This window comes from Tauraco erythrolophus, chromosome 23 (genome assembly GCF_009769465.1).
Source record: "Tauraco erythrolophus isolate bTauEry1 chromosome 23, bTauEry1.pri, whole genome shotgun sequence".
Taxonomy (NCBI): Eukaryota; Metazoa; Chordata; class Aves; order Musophagiformes; family Musophagidae; genus Tauraco; species Tauraco erythrolophus.
This window is the reverse complement of record NC_141487.1, coordinates 2,630,508-2,647,262: the sequence shown is the minus strand read 5'-3', so window position 1 is coordinate 2,647,262 and position 16,755 is coordinate 2,630,508. Positions and strand designations below refer to the sequence as shown.

The 16,755-nt window shown below is 54.8% G+C and overlaps 4 protein-coding genes across 4 annotated transcripts; all 4 read left to right on the top strand.

Annotated features, from left to right (window-relative positions):
• The first annotated feature begins 2,889 nt into the window (after nucleotides 1-2,889).
• LOC104374300 (phospholipase A2, membrane associated-like) lies at nucleotides 2,890-4,449 on the top strand. The gene is made up of 4 exons (XM_086625481.1): nucleotides 2,890-2,926; nucleotides 3,464-3,608; nucleotides 3,864-3,970; nucleotides 4,304-4,449. Exons 1-4 carry the CDS (start codon nucleotides 2,890-2,892, stop codon nucleotides 4,447-4,449), a joined length of 435 nt encoding a protein of 144 aa, XP_086481607.1.
• Nucleotides 4,450-6,470: 2,021 nt separating this feature from the next.
• On the top strand, nucleotides 6,471-7,402 carry LOC104374302 (basic phospholipase A2 homolog BaTX). The gene is made up of 4 exons (XM_009980378.2): nucleotides 6,471-6,540; nucleotides 6,841-6,985; nucleotides 7,097-7,203; nucleotides 7,281-7,402. Exons 1-4 carry the CDS (start codon nucleotides 6,501-6,503, stop codon nucleotides 7,400-7,402), a joined length of 414 nt encoding a protein of 137 aa, XP_009978680.2. The 5' UTR covers nucleotides 6,471-6,500.
• An 894-nt stretch (nucleotides 7,403-8,296) lies between these two features.
• LOC104374299 (basic phospholipase A2 A-like) lies at nucleotides 8,297-9,580 on the top strand. Its single transcript, XM_086625484.1, has 4 exons — nucleotides 8,297-8,336; nucleotides 8,570-8,705; nucleotides 9,209-9,315; nucleotides 9,456-9,580. Exons 1-4 carry the CDS (start codon nucleotides 8,297-8,299, stop codon nucleotides 9,578-9,580), a joined length of 408 nt encoding a protein of 135 aa, XP_086481610.1.
• A 2,883-nt stretch (nucleotides 9,581-12,463) lies between these two features.
• LOC104374301 (group IIE secretory phospholipase A2) lies at nucleotides 12,464-14,090 on the top strand. The gene is given in 4 exon segments (XM_086625482.1): nucleotides 12,464-12,491; nucleotides 12,668-12,815; nucleotides 13,281-13,387; nucleotides 13,948-14,090. Coding segments are annotated over 4 exon segments (426 nt in total).
• Nucleotides 14,091-16,755: the final 2,665 nt, after the last annotated feature.

Sequence of the window (16,755 nt, the reverse complement as noted above, 5' to 3'; positions counted from 1 at the left end):
CTTGTCCTCAGCAAAGGCAGCGGAACGGCACAACAGCACCCGGTTTTAACCCCGCTGTGACACGAGTTTCCCCACGGAGGGTCTGAACAGCTTCACCTGAGCTGTCGCTGAATAAACCCAGACAAAATCCGATCAATTTTGATGAGAACGCCTTAAAAAAATCACACTTTACGCACAGGATTATCTGGGGACACAAAACAACTTCCCCGGAGGACCTGTAAGATTTCTTTGTGCCGGGAGAGTTGCAGCCCGCAAGGTTGGTATCCCAGTTCACGCTGGCAGGGAGCAGGATTCGCCCCATCACCGGGGCTGTAACCGGTCCCCAGTTCTCACTGTGGGAATGCACCGCGTAACGCTGACGTTTCCATCTCTCCTCGTTAATCCCTTTTTAAACCCGCTTCCAGTTAACCAGATGCTTCTCCCACTACCAGGCGCCCACCGAAAGCACAAGAAAGAAGCAATAAATAACTCCGGATAACTTATCTACCGGCAAACTGGGGGTCTCCACCCTGTGGGTGGGGAAGATCAAGGCGTCCCGGCGCGCTAAGAAGGTCGGAAAATAGTTGGGTATCGGCTCATCCCGTCCGCAGGATGTTCAGCAATATCGCAGAAGACAAGGCTTGGGAGATCAAAGCCCCGGCTGTATTTGCATTTCAATAAGGCCCTGAGCAAACAGACTGTGGGCTGAAACCTCCTTCTGTTTGCTCCATGGGAAGGCTGAAAAGTTGCGTATTTCCAATGGGATAATAACTTCCACAAGTTGGTTTTATTCCCCGCGAGTTTGTGACTCGATTGACAAGAGGATTTAGCTTCGAGTGCTCGCTCTCCTGCAATCCTCCGCAGAGAAAGAGGGCTCAAAACTGGAGGATTTGCTTACATCCACCTGTGGGTCCCAAATCTGCAGGAGCCCAGCCCTCTCGTCTCCCTATGGGCTCCCTGGACAGTGTCTTTCCCACAGGTTTAGCCAAACTCGACAGCAAAAACTCAGGAGATCAGGGCCATCATGCCCCACCAGCAGCAAACCCACCCCGAAGGGCGAGGACCTGCAGGAGCACTGCAGATAGCGACCACCACAACAGGGAAAATCTTCTAGAATGGAAGCGTTTTTGGGGATGAGGTGGGAAGGGGATGTTTAATCACCTGGGATGTCCCAGCTTTAAAAGTCAGATGGGGAAAGCAGGGGGTTTGGGCGTCCACGTGGTGCCCATGGGTTGGCACTGTGGCATTTTGAGATGGTTTCTTGCGCAGATGGCGCGTGGATAAGCCGCTCGGCATGCCCGAGCTGTTGCTCCCCATCCTCTCCTTCGCGGGCTGGAATGGCTTTTTATTCCTCTTGGCAGCAGGAAACAAATGGTTAGAGGGAAGGAAAGCCCTGGGACAGACATCTGTGCCAGCCTCGGAGGTGGTGTCCCTTCCAGTGAGCAGCTTTGGCGGCTCTCAAGAAATTCAAGAAGGGGTTTTTCTTCTGGAATACAGACCCCTGAGCCATTTTGGTAAAATCACCCCCCTCCTTCCCCAGATTCCCTTCCCTTGAAGTGCGGTCGGTCGATTCCTGCGGGCGGAGCCCTGCATACATGCCCGATACAGGCATTTGTGTGCGTGTTTGCTTTCAGCCCCCGCGGTTTCTCAGGGCAGATAGCAGCTTTTGTTCCTTATCTCCTCGGGTCTTCTGCCTCCCTTGGGTCTTTGTGTCATGTCTCAGCTATGGTGATCAAATAAACTGTATTCAAAAAGCATTCCGAGTCGGGGTTCTATGGCGTTTCCAGCCTTCTCTGCTGATGGTTTAATATCACAGACCCCTGTGCCCATGCACTCCCGGAGTCTCCTGTGCTCCGAGGGCAGGACAAGAAAACTACAAAACCATGAAATGAGACTGCAGCGTTTGCTGTCCTCCCGTTGCCTCCCCTTGCCGTTCGGCGTGGCTGGATTTGGATGTGGACATGGATTCTGGGGAGCAACTGCAAGGGAAAGACTCGAGAGAAACCACCTCTGAGGCTGGAGGTTGCAGGGCATGAGTTGGCGAAACCAAGCAGCTGCTCAAGATGACACCGTGGCCGAAGTGCCACCTCTGCAGCTGGAGCACAGATGCAACAACCTCAGCGGCGCCAGCTCTGCACCTCCTGAGCATAAACCACTTTTGGCCTGTCTCTGCTGCCACCGAAACCCACGGCTTTTCAAACCACGGCCAAGACGTTGACTGGCCTCATCCAGAAGATGGATCAGCCCCAGACGGAGGCAGCTTCGTGCCCGGGCGATGGGCAGAAGCGAGATGACGGAGCGGAGCGTGGCCGCTGGCCACACTGGCAGGGCACTGCTGTGGGGAAAAACTCCTGTTCCTTGTAAAGGGGAAGGATGGAACCTTCTCCTTTCCCGAGGGGCCGCTCGGTGAGACCTGCTCCGCGACGAATAGTGCCGTCAGCGCAGATAGAGGAGGGGGTGGACCTCACCATCTATATAAAGTGAACCCACTAAGCCGGCAGCCTTGGAGCTGCGAGGTCCAGGCGGGGTAAGGAGAGGGGGGGATTTTCTTGCCCTGTTATTTCATCAGACAGCTTGGGGGGCAGCGGTGGGGGGCTGCAGATGGTGAGCTTCTCCATCAGCCCCGGGCAGGACAACCACTATGTCCCTGTACACGTCCCTGCCAAGCGCCACATCCCAAAACTGGAGTCAAAAGGCCCCACTGGGTGTCAGCTGCAAGCGCTCGGGCATGGTGGTACCTTCACAATGCTGTATACCCACGGTGAGGTTAATGCCACCGAGCGGTGCTGCCAGGGCGCACCTGACCGGCTCCATGCCCTTGGTGTGGGCACGGCGGCAGTGTCTGTCCTGGCCCCGGGGTGCTCCTCATCGCCCACTGTCATGGTTTCCTCCTCCAGGGCCAGCCCGATGATGAAGAATCTCCTCTTTGCCGTGCTCTTGGCTTGCGGTAAGTGCCCCGGTTTCACCGGGCCAGGCTGGGACCTGGTCTGCGTGGCAAAAAAGATGTACAAACCCAGGGTCTTTGTGCACAATTCGGGGTTTTGTTTAAATTTTGCAGTTTCTTTCATGCTCCGTGTAGCACTGCTGTAGTCCTGGAGATCTTCATGATGGCGAGGCTTTGGGATGCTCAGATCCATATTTATTTTAAGAGGCCCTGGAGCCTGTTGTCACCTGCTTTCCTGCCTGTGCCAAGCCCAGGGCTGATCCTGGCAACGTGGTATTGCCGATTGCAAGATGCAGGCGTGGCACAGGCTGTACAGAGAGTGATAATATCTTCTGCCAGACCAAATCAGGTAGCTGCAGAAACCAGACATAATCCTGAGGAGCTTTTTTTTTGGGATTTCTCATGGTTCACATGCCTGAAAGCATGTATTTCCAGCAATGACAGACTTATTTAATTTCTCCACCCGGTGCGAGGCGCGGGGGATGCTGCCTGCCTCCTCGCTCCGCACCGGCACGAGCCCGTCCCTCTGCCTCTCCGCAGGGCTGCTGCCGGCTCGCGGCAGCGTGTTGGAGCTGGAGCAGATGATCAAATCGACCACGGGGAAAAGCGCCCTGCTCTCCTACAGCTGGTACGGGTGTTTCTGCGGCATCGGGGGCAGAGGGACCCCGGTGGACTCCACCGACCGGTGAGTACCTGGAAAAACGTCCCTCTGGTGTGGGGTGTCATAGAATGGTTTGGATTGGAAGGGTCAAAAAAACCTAAGTGCCTAAAAAAACTCCTCGCTGGCAGCCTGCTGGCACTGATGTGCTCCGAGAGGGGGTTTTACGCCGTTCCCCAGCCACATCTTGCTGCTTAAATTTGAAGCTGGACCTTCCTTTACCTTCCAAGCATGGTGAGGGAGGGTTCGGGGGACAGCAGTTTGAGACGGTGCCCCCGGCAGGTGCTGCCATGCCCACGACTGCTGCTACAGGAAGCTGCGAGAGAGCAAGTGCATCCCCCTGATAACCCCCTACCACTTCGACGTCGGCAACGGAGACATCATCTGCGGTAAGTACCGCTGAGTAGGGGGTCCCGTGGAGGTGGGGAACCAGCACTGCTCCCCGTGACACCCCAGCCCCGCAGCAGGGTGCACAGGAGGGCATCCCCCTCAGGGATGAAACCAGCCTGACACCCGGTCGGGTGCGTACGGGACGACGCAGCGTACGAGAAATAAACGGGCACCGCGAGGGATGTGGGCAGGTTGGAGGGGACAAACACCATGGCATGCTTCTTCATGTGCTTCCCCCGGGCAGCTCCAGGCATTTGGGGTGCTCCGAGGGGATCCCATCGCCAATGGCAGCTGGAAAAGCCGCCCACAGAACACTGTTTTTTTGCCCCCAGGTAATGAGCAGAGCTGGTGCAAGAGAGAGACCTGCCTGTGCGACAAGGCGGTGGCTTCGTGCTTCGCGCGCGCTTTGGATTCCTACAATAAATCCTACCGCTTCTATTTCAAGCTGAAGTGCCGAGGAAATAAGCTCCAGTGCTGAGGAGGAGAAATCTGCACCCAAGTTTGCAGATTTTGACTGGCTTTCCCTGTTGCTCCGGCACAAAAAGCCTAATGGAGGGGCTGAACGGAGTCGGAGCCAACACGGCTCCCTGCAAGATGATGCTCAGGCTGAGGAAGGGCACGCACACACTACGGATGCACATCCCCCAGTTCTCAGAAAGACACATCAGCTTCCATTTCTTTGTCTCTTCCTCCCCTCTCTTTTCTCTCTCGATTTCATTTCCCAGCAAAGATAATTAAATAAAAGGTGTTCAAAAAGATTCTCCGTGGTGGTTTTGTGTCAGAGCCACTGAGACTGGGGCACTGCAACGGCGGCGTCTGCGCTGCCGGGTTTGGGGAGCACTTTTGCATCTCACACCTGAGCCACGCCGCCTGCCCAACACCCCGATATTTCCACGGACCCAACAGCAGCCTCAAAAAGCCGAAGGTCCGGCAGCGGCTGTAATTTGCAGGTCTGTTGCCGGGTCTCTCCCACTGCGGAACGATATTGCCGGTGCCGGATCCCCAGGTACGGAGGAGCGCTTTGCATCGAGAAACGGGGATAAATAAATGCCACGAAGTAAAACTCCCTGAAGTTTGTTAATAAAATTATTCCCCAGCTACGAGCCCTGATGGCAGTTGGGTTTTTTGGCTTCTCCCAACACCCCTTCTCGCTAGTGGAACTCGCTCCCGGAGCTAAAACGAAACAGTGTGCTAAGAGGCAGGCAGGATACGGCCAAACAGTGTTTCTACAGGAATAATGGAAGTGGGAAAATGTGGGAGATGATTGGAGACTCTCCCGTGACACTTAGATTAAAATGGTGGCCAAGATTAAGGCTAAAGAATAGTTCTCAGCAGAGGAGAGAAGATTTCAAAGCCCCGTCCATCCCAAGGCGGATGCTAATTTAGGAGGGCAGTTAAGCTGGTGACTAAATGGTTTCTCCGTAAGGGATGAGTTCTGCATAGGGGTTGCAGGGAGGAGGTGGAAAAATCATACTGAGAGAAATAAAGGGAAATTGCGTTCCCTCACCCGGAAACATCCATTTTGCTCCATTCTCCACTCATGGTGGGTGAGCACTTAATCATCCAGTATCTGCGTAACCCCGTGTTTCTGGGAACTGCACACTTCAAGATGCTTTGACTGTTGACCATGTACTTTTTCCAAAGAACCAATAACTTGCCCTGAATCACCTTTGCAGCGTGGCAGAGGGACAGTTCCCAAACCGTACGACCCCTCAAAAACCCCAAACCTGCTTCGTTCACGGATGCAAAAGCTGAATCAGGGCTATTATTTCCCCCCACGATATGAGCCCATGGTGCTGCAGAGGGCAGAGGAAAAGACCCTCGGGCATCTCCAGCCGAGGGCAGAGAGCGTTGCCTTCCTCCTTTGGCTGGAAATGACGCTGCTTTGCCAGCTCACCCCACCCAGCACCAGCCCCCGTGCACGGGGTACGGAGCTGGGGCGTCAGGGGGATTTCTGGCATTCCTGTAAAGGGGAAGGATGGCGCCTTCTCCTTTGCAGAAAAGCCCAGTCGGCAAGATTTGGGTGAAATGAGCATCCGACAGCGGGGAGCAAACCTTATATAAAGAAAGTCCTGCTGGCTGCAGGGCCCTGCAAGCAAGAAGCAGCTTTCCAGAGGTAAGCGGGGATGGAGGAACGCTTTTCCTCTCTTTCCTACCTTAACCAAAAGCCAGGGTGCAAGCAGGGAGCGAGGTCCATGCCAGGAAAGCAGGAGCAAAGGAAAGGCTACCTGAGCTGCCAGCCTGGAGGCAGAGCGGCGAGGGCTGATCTTTCCTCCAACTTTTCTTCCTTTCCCTTCATTTTGCTTTTTCCCACCCCTCCACCACCTGATTCCCATCACTTCCCAGCCCCGACGCAGCGGCACTTTGTGCCGAAGCAATGGCAACAGGCACATCCTCGCCCCCCTCATCTGCCCTGATCCCCAGAGGTGGGGGTCCATCTCTGCCTCCGGATGAGGGGGCAAGTGAAAAAGAAAGTGGTTGATGTAACAGGGAAATGGTTTGGTTTCCTCTCCCAGGGCTGTCAAAAAGATGAAATCTCTCCTCGCCTTCGCTGTGCTGTTTGCTTGGGGTGAGTGTCCTCGCTCGCACCAGTCCCTCAACTCTCCGTGCAGTTATATCCATGGAGATGAGGACCAGGCTGGTGATTTCTTAACCTTTCCCCATCACCACCTCTCCCCAACATTCAACAACTCTCCTGCACCGACCTGGGAATTGGTTTCCTCTCCATTGCATCTACTCATTTTTAAGACATCACCAGCCTGGTACCAATTCTGGTACTAGCCCCCTGGTACCTCCTGGGGGGCTGGAGGGATGAGGATGCTGCTGGGAGCCGGGCATCAGTGTGAGCCCCACCGATTTTCCTCCGCAGGCTCGTGCCCAGCTCATGGGAGCCTCTGGGAGCTGCACCAGATGGTCACGGCGGTGACGGGGAAGAACGCCTTGATGTATTACTCCTCCTACGGCTGCTACTGCGGCTGGGGGGGCAAAGGGCAGCCCAAGGACGCTACGGACAGGTAAACATCCACTTAAAAATCTCCCCACCCAGGCACATCCTTGCATGGTTTCAAATCTGGGGGTAGAGGGAGAAAAAAAACCCAAAACCTAAGCTCCGAGCTCCTGTACAGATGCTGCCAACTGCACGATACCTGCTACGAGAACCTCCTGAGCTACCACTGCCATGCCAAGATGAAGAGGTACCACTACAGCTGGCACAGCGGCAGGCCCTGGTGCAGTAAGTAGGACCCTGGCAAAGGGGGTGTCACCCCCCGCCCAAGCCGGGGCTGACCCTGGGCTCCCCTCTACTCACAGGAGAGGATTCCTGGTGCCCCCAGCTCTCCTGCGAGTGCGACCGCAGCCTGGCGCTCTGCCTGAAGCGAAGTATCTGGAGCTACAGCAAACGCTACCGGTTCTACCTCAAGCACTGGTGCTGATGATGGGAGCCGGGATATGGGGCTGGAGCAAACACAACAGGTTCTGCATCCGGATTGCCCTACGTCCCTGCCTGCACGGACCACATTGGTGCTGCTGTAAATTTAATCAACGTAAAAATAAACAATGTTTATGATTAAGCCACCCCGGTCCTCCGCGAGCTGCTGCTGGGCAGAGAGAAATCCCCATGAATGCTCGACATCATCCTCCCCAAACTTCGTAAAATCTCCGTCTCGGCCCCTGCGTCACTCCAGGCTGCAGCCCACGGGGAGAGGGGGAGGTTTGGCCAGCAAGGGAAGGGGCGTAGCACAAAGCATTTTTGGGACAGACGAGTCATTTCAGAGCTTCCAGTTCAGAGCCCGCAGGCCAGACACGGAGGGCAGCTTCTCCCCAGGAGGACGGGCTGGCAGCGAGGAATCGGAGCCGGAGCGATTCCCCGGTGAGCAACCCCCACCCTCGCCCCGCTGCTGCGATGGGGTGGTGGCATTGCTGCTGCCGAAACGAAAACACGAGGGGGGATGTGGGTGGGAAGCAGCTGCTTACGGCTGTTTTCCGTGCCCGCAGATAAAACGTCATTTTCAGATAAAAACTCGATCGGGAAGTTGTAGCCCCGGGGGGATCACCACACTGCTGCTGCAGAGTGATGCCCTGGGTGCCAAAGGCGGTGGGACGGGTGCTGGGAGATGCTGGGGTGGTGGAAGAGCTTCCGAAAGCGTTTGCTTTCGGCCAAGAGGCAGCGAAACAGATGCTGGGGAGACGATTGCCTTCCTCCCTCCAAATTTCGGGGCGATTTGACCTGATTTCAGAGGGACGAGGTTTGCACGGCAGCACCTGCCAACAGGCCACGCTGCCTGGCTGAGCCTGTCCTCTGTTTCTCCTCCCAGGGTGCGAGGAAGATGAAGGTCCTGCTGATGCTGGCAGTGCTGTTTGCCTGCAGTAAGTGTGGCCCTTCCCCAAACCATGGGTGGGAGCCAGGCTGCAGCCCCGCGCCGGTGCGGGGACTGTCCCCAAAACCCCGTGCGAGGTTTTGAGGAGGAGACTCCCAGCAAAGTGAGGAGACTCCCAGCAAATGAGGAGACTCCCAGCAAAGCCCTCCTGTCCCCCCTGGCTCCCCAGGCCTCGTTTCTACATATAACTTGCAAAAAATCACATTTTTCCACTCACTCTAGGTGTGTTCACAGCTCGTGGGAAGCACCCGCGCGCGTTCACACCGGGACTCGAGGGAAGCACCGTAGGAAATCTGACCGCCCACGGTTGCTACTCGGGATGGGGCAGCAGCGGCACGGCGAGGGCTTCAACGGATCGGTACAGGCAACGCTTCCTGGGAGGGCTAATGCTGGCCCAGGGATGGCTAACACTGGCCGCGGGGGAACGCAAGGGCTTGTGAGCAACCCCAGCAGCATCCTCTGGAGCTTTGCAAAACGCAGAGCAGGCAATGGGCAGCAACAAGAAGGGAACAGGTTTTAGGGGAGCAGGGAAAGCGAGGCGGCATTCCCCCCTAATTTCAGCCCTGTGGCTGTAGGGTCGTGCCAGCGACAACTGCCTGAAGTCAATCAGATGGCACCAGAGGAGGGGGACAGTCCCGAAACCGAAATGCACAAGGGCTCTCGGAGCTGGGCAGAGGTTGCAGGGGGAAGCAGAGAAGAGGCTTGGCGTGGGAAGGGGCTGGAAAGAGCTGCCTCTTGGTGATTTAGAGCAGGAGGAGGACGCAAACGCTGGTGGCTCTTCCCACCCCGCTTGCAGAGCCTGTTTGGGGTAGGTTGGAAGCAGCCATTTCGGATGAGGCCAGGCTCTCCTTCTCGCTGCAGGTGCTGCCTGCTCCGCACCTGCTGCTACGCCAGGCTGGCTGCCCGGCGCTGCCGCGTGGGACCGATCCAGCCCCTCCCAGCACCCCAGGCAGGAATCCCCACCTGCAGTGAGTCCCCCCCGCAGTCGCAGTTCGGATGCCTCTTTCCAGACCATCTCCCTATTTTGTGATGCCCCTTTTTCAGGGCAGCACTCCGGCATCTTCCCAAAAAGAAGGTCTCAGAGGTGATTTCTCTCCGGTCCCCGCAGGGTCCGGGACCTGGTGCCAGCGAGGTGCCTGCAGATGCGAGCGGGCAGCCTGGCTCTGTCGGATGCGCAGCCGGGGGCTGCTCCGGCGTCGCGGCAAGTGCCGGGGACGAGCCGGGCGGTGTTGAAGCAAAAGGGCTTTTTGCAAAACCACCTCCAGGAGGATAAGAAAACAGACGGCGCAGCGCCGGGAGCGTTTCCCAACCTTGGCGAGTCTCCTGCTCGGGGCTTTTTTGGCCGCGTCACGAGGACAACAACCCTCTCGTGAAGTTGCATCATTATACACTGGATCCGAGGAGGGAGAGCAGCACAGATGCAACGTTTCAGCCCAGAAAAACAAGGGAGGGGTGGACACCTGCGCCTTGTCCCTGCAAAGGGCGAGACGGAAACCAGCGCGAGTCTCTTTGCTGACACTCGTTTCCCCTTGGCTCGAGCTCCCCGCGCAGCCTGTCAGCTCCCTCTGCTTTTCCCTTCGCTGCACATTCTCTTCTGTTGCTCCAAAATAAAAAACAGAGAGTGCAAAACATCGGTCCTCGGTGTGACGTGACTCGGCCGAGCGCAGCAACCAACCCTTGCAGGCAGCGGGGAGAAGCTAACCTCGTGGCTAGGTGTCCCATTGAAACACCCAGTAAAAAAGGACACCTGAGAGGTGATGCATCTCCCACCGGCGTACATCTGCACCCCTGAACCGCCCTCTCGCTTAGCCCCGAGCCTTCAGGCCCTGAAAATCAGGAATTGCTCCGAGATAGAGAAATCACAGCTGGTGCAAAGGGCTGCGGGCAGGCAGGATGCTGTGGGAGGGCCGGGTGCTGGCAACCTTTGCTGCAACGGGGTGGCCGGGAGCTTGCCTCACGGCCAGCATGGAACAAAACATATTTCTCATCAGAAAGGAATGTTTTGGCCTGATTCTGCAACAATCCCAAGCGTGTCCCCTAGGAAAAGGCAGGTCAGGCTGGGGCTGCTTCCCCCCCAAGCACCGCAGAATCCCCGTGGCCCAGGTTTTCTGCCCTGCAGACCAATCCAGCCGGGCTGAGCCCCTGGGAGGTCTCAGCACTGCAAACCCCGCGGGGTCTCGCAGTGAAATCCAGCCAAGAAACAGCAACAAAACGCCATTTCCTCGGGGGTGGATGCCCTGGGCATCGGCGGCTGTAATTCCCAGCCTGGCTTGCTCCAAATCTGAAGTCAACAGCACCAGGAAATATCCCTTAAATCAGAAGCGCTTCCCTCTGGCTGTGACCCAGGCATCATATAACCATCTTCCTCCTCCAGCAGCGTTTAGTCCTGGGGGAGACAAGGAAGGAGCGGGCAGCCCTCCGCCCAACAGCTGCTGTTTGCAAGGTGTAAATCAAGGATCAAATCCTCGCCGAGGTGGGAGAGAGGCAATCAGGCAGACAGATTGCACGCCTTGATGAGCTGAAACACACTCTCCCTGTTTAAATTCCGGGTGAATTTTAACTATGTATGTATTTTTCTGCTTGCGCATCTGGCTGTACGAATCTGTTCCTAAGGAGCTCCAAGTGCTGAAGTGTTGGCTCAGATACTGCACCCCCTTGGTACACGGCAATAAACCAGGGTGCAGAAGTTGTGTTTTCCGTACCGCAAAAGAGGAACAAAATCCACGTCCTCCCAGGAGGTGTTTGGCCCCAGGGGAGGGGGGGGGGGTCTCCTTGCACATTTGGGGAAGAGCTACTGTAAACCTGCAGTGGGTAGAGGAGTTGGGGTGGAGGGTCTTTCACCTGGAAGCTCAACTGGTTTGGTGCACAAAATAGACCTTATTATTCTCAAGTGATAAAAACTGGCTGCAGACTCAGGAAATCTTGAATTATGGGAAGTTCTGGTTCAGCTAATTAACTTGCCACAGTCCCAGGGGTCTACTTAAATTCACCTGGAGAGCTGACGAGGCAAACGGCATGTGCCAGACAGGGGAAGAGATTTTGCCAGGGCCCTGACCTGAGTTCCCTTTTCTCATCATCTCTCCGATGTCCACGCAAGTCACGTCCTCGTTCCCTGCCTCAGTTTCCCTATCAGCGACAAGGGGATTTCCTCCCTCTGGATCAGTGCCTGCCCACACTGGAGTTCCCCTGCAAAGCGGTGCAGAGCACTACGCACCTGCAATCTCTGCCAGAATAAAACTGCTAAAATGATTGTTCGGCACCACCTATTTAATTAGAGATTCTCTCTGAGCAAATGACGTAACCATCCTCTCTTTTTACCCTTCCATTATACACCACTTGCATTTTTTCTTTTTCCTTACCCTGCTGTTTGCCTTATTTTGCTTCTACGTACAGGTGAACCAGACACCTCGTGCAATGGTCCGTGAGTGCTGCCTGCTCTGTTTGAGAGCAAGACTGTTCACAGGGCACACGGGGAAAGCGATGGAGCATTCCTGTACACAGGGAGCATCTGGGCACTGACAAGCCACCACTAACAAGAAAACCAGCGTCCTCAGCCCTGCCTTCAGCCACAGCCTGTTTTGGAGGATCACTGGACCTTCCTCTGCTCCCGGAGCTGCATCTCACCCGCTTTGGTGAGTCGCAAGCCAAGGATGCTTTGTACCGGCTGCGTTTTCTCCTTGCCCAGGTAAGTCATGATGGCAACAGTAAGATACCAAATGGCATTTTCTAACCATGACATCAAAAAACTAATAATCATCCAGCACAAAGTGGTTCCTGTTCTCCCTCAAGTTCTCCCACTTTGTTCTGGGAGGCATTGGGATGCTGAGATACCCAGAGCCATTCACAGACTCAACCCCAGTCTGCCTCACTCATCCCAGTCCACCAAAACCTCTCCTGCAAAGAGCTCTCCCAGTGTAGGGCATCCCACAGCCAGGGCCTCTGGCAACACCGAGAGGCTCGCAGGCGCAGCAGGACCAATAGGGCCAGGATTGTCAATATTTGCCCACTTTGGATTCTCCAAAGGAAGCGCACCGCCAAGCTGGTACACGGTGGCCATAAAAGGCACAACCGGTGGCACCACAGACACACCAAACATCGGAGCTGCCACCCCCAGACATGAAGCTCTTCTTGCTGTTCCTCTGCCGTAAGTACCCCCTGCACCAGTTCTCACCCTGCTGGACGAGGCGACAGGGAAAGCTCGGCGCTTGCAATTTATCTCTGTAAACAATAAAGTTGGGGAGGGAGAAAATGCTCAATTTTGCTATGGAGGGGTGGGACGGGCGGTTGCTTTTCCCAGTGTTCCTAACCCCCTGTCTCCAGTCACAGGGCTGGCCCTCACCAGCTGTAACCTGCTTCAGTTCGGTGCAATGATTAAGCACAAGACCGGGAAATCGCCACTGTCCTACAACGGTTACGGCTGCTACTGCGGCTTGGGGGGATCCAAACAGCCAGTGGATGCGACCGACTGGTGAGTCAGGACCTGGTGAAGGCGGAGCGGGTGCCCCCAGCCCTCCTCACGTCCCTCTCCGTGGGTGCAAGCGATGGTAATGCTTGCCTCCGCAAACGGGAACAGTGCACATCCGTGTCTCTTCTGCCTTTGTGGCATTAGGCAGAACTGCATCGGGATGCAGCTGCCACCTGGGCTAATCGAAAGCAGCCATTAGGCATTCTGCAAAGTCGCTGCAGCTGAGCAGCGGGAAAGCAACTGGAGAGCTAATGGCGATGCCAGAAAGGTACGAGTTGCCTCCCTTGCTCAGCACTCGAGTGCGAGGGTGATGCTGGGGAGAACAAGGCTGCTGCACAACCCTGCACCTAACCTGGGCACAAATGCAAGACATTTCTCGCAGGGGCTGTGCACCACCAGATGTTCACCACCGTGGCATCACCCCCACCGCTCCCCATCCTGCCCCGACCATGACTCTCGCGCTCCCAGGTGCTGCCATGCCCACGACTGCTGCTACAAGAAGCTGTCTTCCTCGAGCTGCAGCCCCAAACTGGTCACGTATAAATACTCTACCCAGGGCAGCCAGATCATCTGCGGCAAGAGATGGCGCGGGGTCAAAGCCACGACGGGAAGGACCCACTCACACTCTTGGAGGACCTCTCTTCCAAGATGTCCTTTAACCATCCTGGCTTGGAAACCACTTGCTGGGAAGGGGGCAGAAATGAGGGAAAAGCGCCAGGAATAGGGCAAACTTTTATTTGCTAGGAGTACGGTGAAGTTCAGAGCTTGGAGACCTCCCACAGGAGGGGGCTTGCCCTTCTACAGAGGCCAAATATTGAGAGTTTGAGGTGACGCTTCCATCTTGGATAGGGACCTGGCACTGGTGCCCCGATTTCTGCCACTGTTTCAGGGCGAGTGGATCAGAACGAAGCACGTCCCTGTGATCACAGCAAATACCTGCACCTACAGAGGCAGATAAAGTAAATTCACCAGTTCCCCCAGGACCACGCACGGTTCCTAAGCAGGTACCTCCGCACACCAGAGGACTGCCCGAGACACCCCAAAACTCAACGCAGGGGACTGCGTACACACAGGGACAGTCCAAAAGACAACATACTTCGCCCGACTCCATTTTCCCCCCTGAATTTTCTTCCAGGATCCGGGACTTAGTGCGAAACACGGAGCTGCGAGTGCGACAGGAAGGCGGCGGAGTGCTTCCAGAGGACGGCCAAGACCTACAGCAACTCTTACAAAAACTACCTCAACTTTCTGTGCCGGGGCTCAACTCCCACCTGCTAGACACGCCAGACTGCAAACCTGACAGAAATGGTTTAAATTGTGACATTTTGGCCTTCCCTGTGGGCAGGGCACGGCACAGCTGTGCTGAAATGGCGTCCGGCGCCTTTCCCCGGAGCCCGCTGGGCTTTGAGCCGGTGCACAGGGACAGCCTGCTCCCACGATTAAATAAATCATAAAAACGAGGGAATCCCTGCAAATAAAAATCAGTTTTCCAAGGCAATTTGTAAAGCGTATCCGGCGCCGCGATCGGGTTTTGGGAATCGAGGGTGGAAGGGGGAGGAACCGGCACGGAGCTTCGCGGCTGCTTTCTGAAGTAAATATTTACGCATACATGCAGTTTTGCAACTTTTTCTTAAAAAACATTTACCAGAGGGGAGTTTTACCAGACAATCAGTGAATCTTAAGAGCTTTCAAGGGAAAAAAAAGATCTCCAGCACCGCGGCCCGGGCCTGAGCCAGCTCCTCTCAGGGAGCTGGGCTGCAGCACAGCCCCATCCCGCTCCTAACGACAATTAAAGCAATTAATACTCACAGAAGGAGGGGGGAGCGTGGTGGGGGTGTTGGCAGCGGTTTGGGGTGGCTCTTTCTTCTACCCCTTCTCCAGCAGGTCCTCACGGGGCTGGAGCCGGCCGGGAATGGCTCCTCCGGCCGCAGCTCCCCACAGCTGTGCACAATCTGCAATTAGCCCTAACGAGCCAGGGCAGCTGCCCCTCACACCCCCATGGAGGCACCTCTGGTTTTAATGTCATCTCTGGAGACGTTCAGCACAACTCTGGAGTCAGGAGTGCTAAAATAAAGGGGTTTTTTAAGGGTATTTGCTTTTGAGTTTCACTTCAGTGCTAGGGGACTCCTGCCTGATTCCATTTAACGTTTAATCGGGAGTAACATCCCTTCCTCATGCTTCCTACAGTAAACATGGTATCTTTGTAACTCTGAAACACTCTTTTTCTTCTTTTACTCATTTTCTGGAGCCTCTCAAGGGCTTTGGGATGAGAGGAGAGAGCTGGGACGGAGCTGACAAACCCTTTAAGGTTTGTGCCTGCAAACAGGCTCCACGAGCATAAATCAGCTCCAATTTTATACGACACTGGAATACGAACACGAAGAATGACCCAATTTCCCCCCTTTTCAGTGAAGTTTCCAAAGCTCAGGAAAGGCAACAGGTGAACTTACGCCCCAGCCGCCAGACCGCATCCCCTGGAAGCGTTCAGGTTGTGTGGACTCGTTAAATTAATCTGAAAGTTTTGCCTTTTAAACCACAGCGTGTCTTGTACACACGACTCTGCTGGCACAGTTCACCTGACGCGTCTTTGCAATTGCACTCAGCATCCAAAACCGAGGAGGTTTAGTTTGGGAACAGAAGCAGGTGCCCTGCAAAGTGTCCGGAGGAGGAAGGGAAAAGAAAACTCGTGTAGTTTTCCACAAAATCCAACAGAAAAGGAATGCCAGAGCACCGCAGATGTGGATATGATGGATGATGTGTCTTCTGCTGCTCTTCAGGCACTGCAGGTGTATTTATTTGTTAATAAACCAAAAGGCAGCCTTCCGAGAAGGAACGAGGAACACCAGAAACCAAGTAGCACAAGCAGAAAAGCCCTCCCACACATTGTAAGGCCAAGACATGCTTGTGGACAGCAGACAAAACCTGGCTAAATGCTTAAAACTTCCAGTTCACCTGCAAGGGCAGGATTGGGGGGGGGGGGGGGGGGGGAAGTCTGAGGAAGACAACGGTGGCAGACACGCAGGGAAAGCAGATTTCTATGTTGCCCTGTTGTATGCTCTCCTGTGAGAAGCTGACAGTGGCCCCGCCAGCCCAGCCGCAGTCCAAACACGCTCCTGGCCCTCTGCCCACTTGTGACCCTCCAAGATGTCAGTTAGCAACCAGTAACAAACCATAATGCTCCTCAAACACCAAGGGAACACGCAGTGTTATTGTCCCATGACCGCATATTACGAAGCGCAGTTAGCTCCACCAAAGAGTAAACACGAGCTATGAATCATGATGTTTTTATCTTTTTTTTTTTCTTGCTTCGCTTCCTCCTGCAAGGAAAATCCACCACCTGTTTACAAAGCAAATTCTCTACAGAAAAGTGAGTTTCCTGAAGAATGCTGCACAAGGATTCCCTAGGAACAAATACACGTCGTAAGGGCAGGTGGAAATTTCAACAGATAAAGGAAAAATCAAACACAGACAAAATGAAAGTTTTAACGTCTTTGGATACAAAATGTTTGTGCAGGTACAAAGCTGTCCTGGCAAAAATAAAGAGAATTTGACTGGTCTAACAAGCCTTACAAGCCCAGCACATTAAGAGTTTGTTTTAATAGTATTACACGTGCAAACAAAAGCATTTTCAGCCACGTATTTGGTTACAGGTATCAGAGGCCACGAGCTGACGGTCAGCCCCTCTCTGCTATTTAGGATGCGTTGCTGTTGCAGGCCTGCTCGTCCGTCCTGCACACAGATGAGGTTAGGTTTGGGAGGTCCCTGCACACCCACAGCTCAGCTTCCTACAGGACAACTCCCTTTCACGGCTCTCCAGGCTCAAAGCAGCAATAATCCTCTTATCAGCTCTGTCTCAGGAAGACAAAAAAGCAATTCATTAAGATCAAACATCTTATTCGTGGTGTATGACCGCAAATTCTTACTATCTTTTCAAACTTGCAGA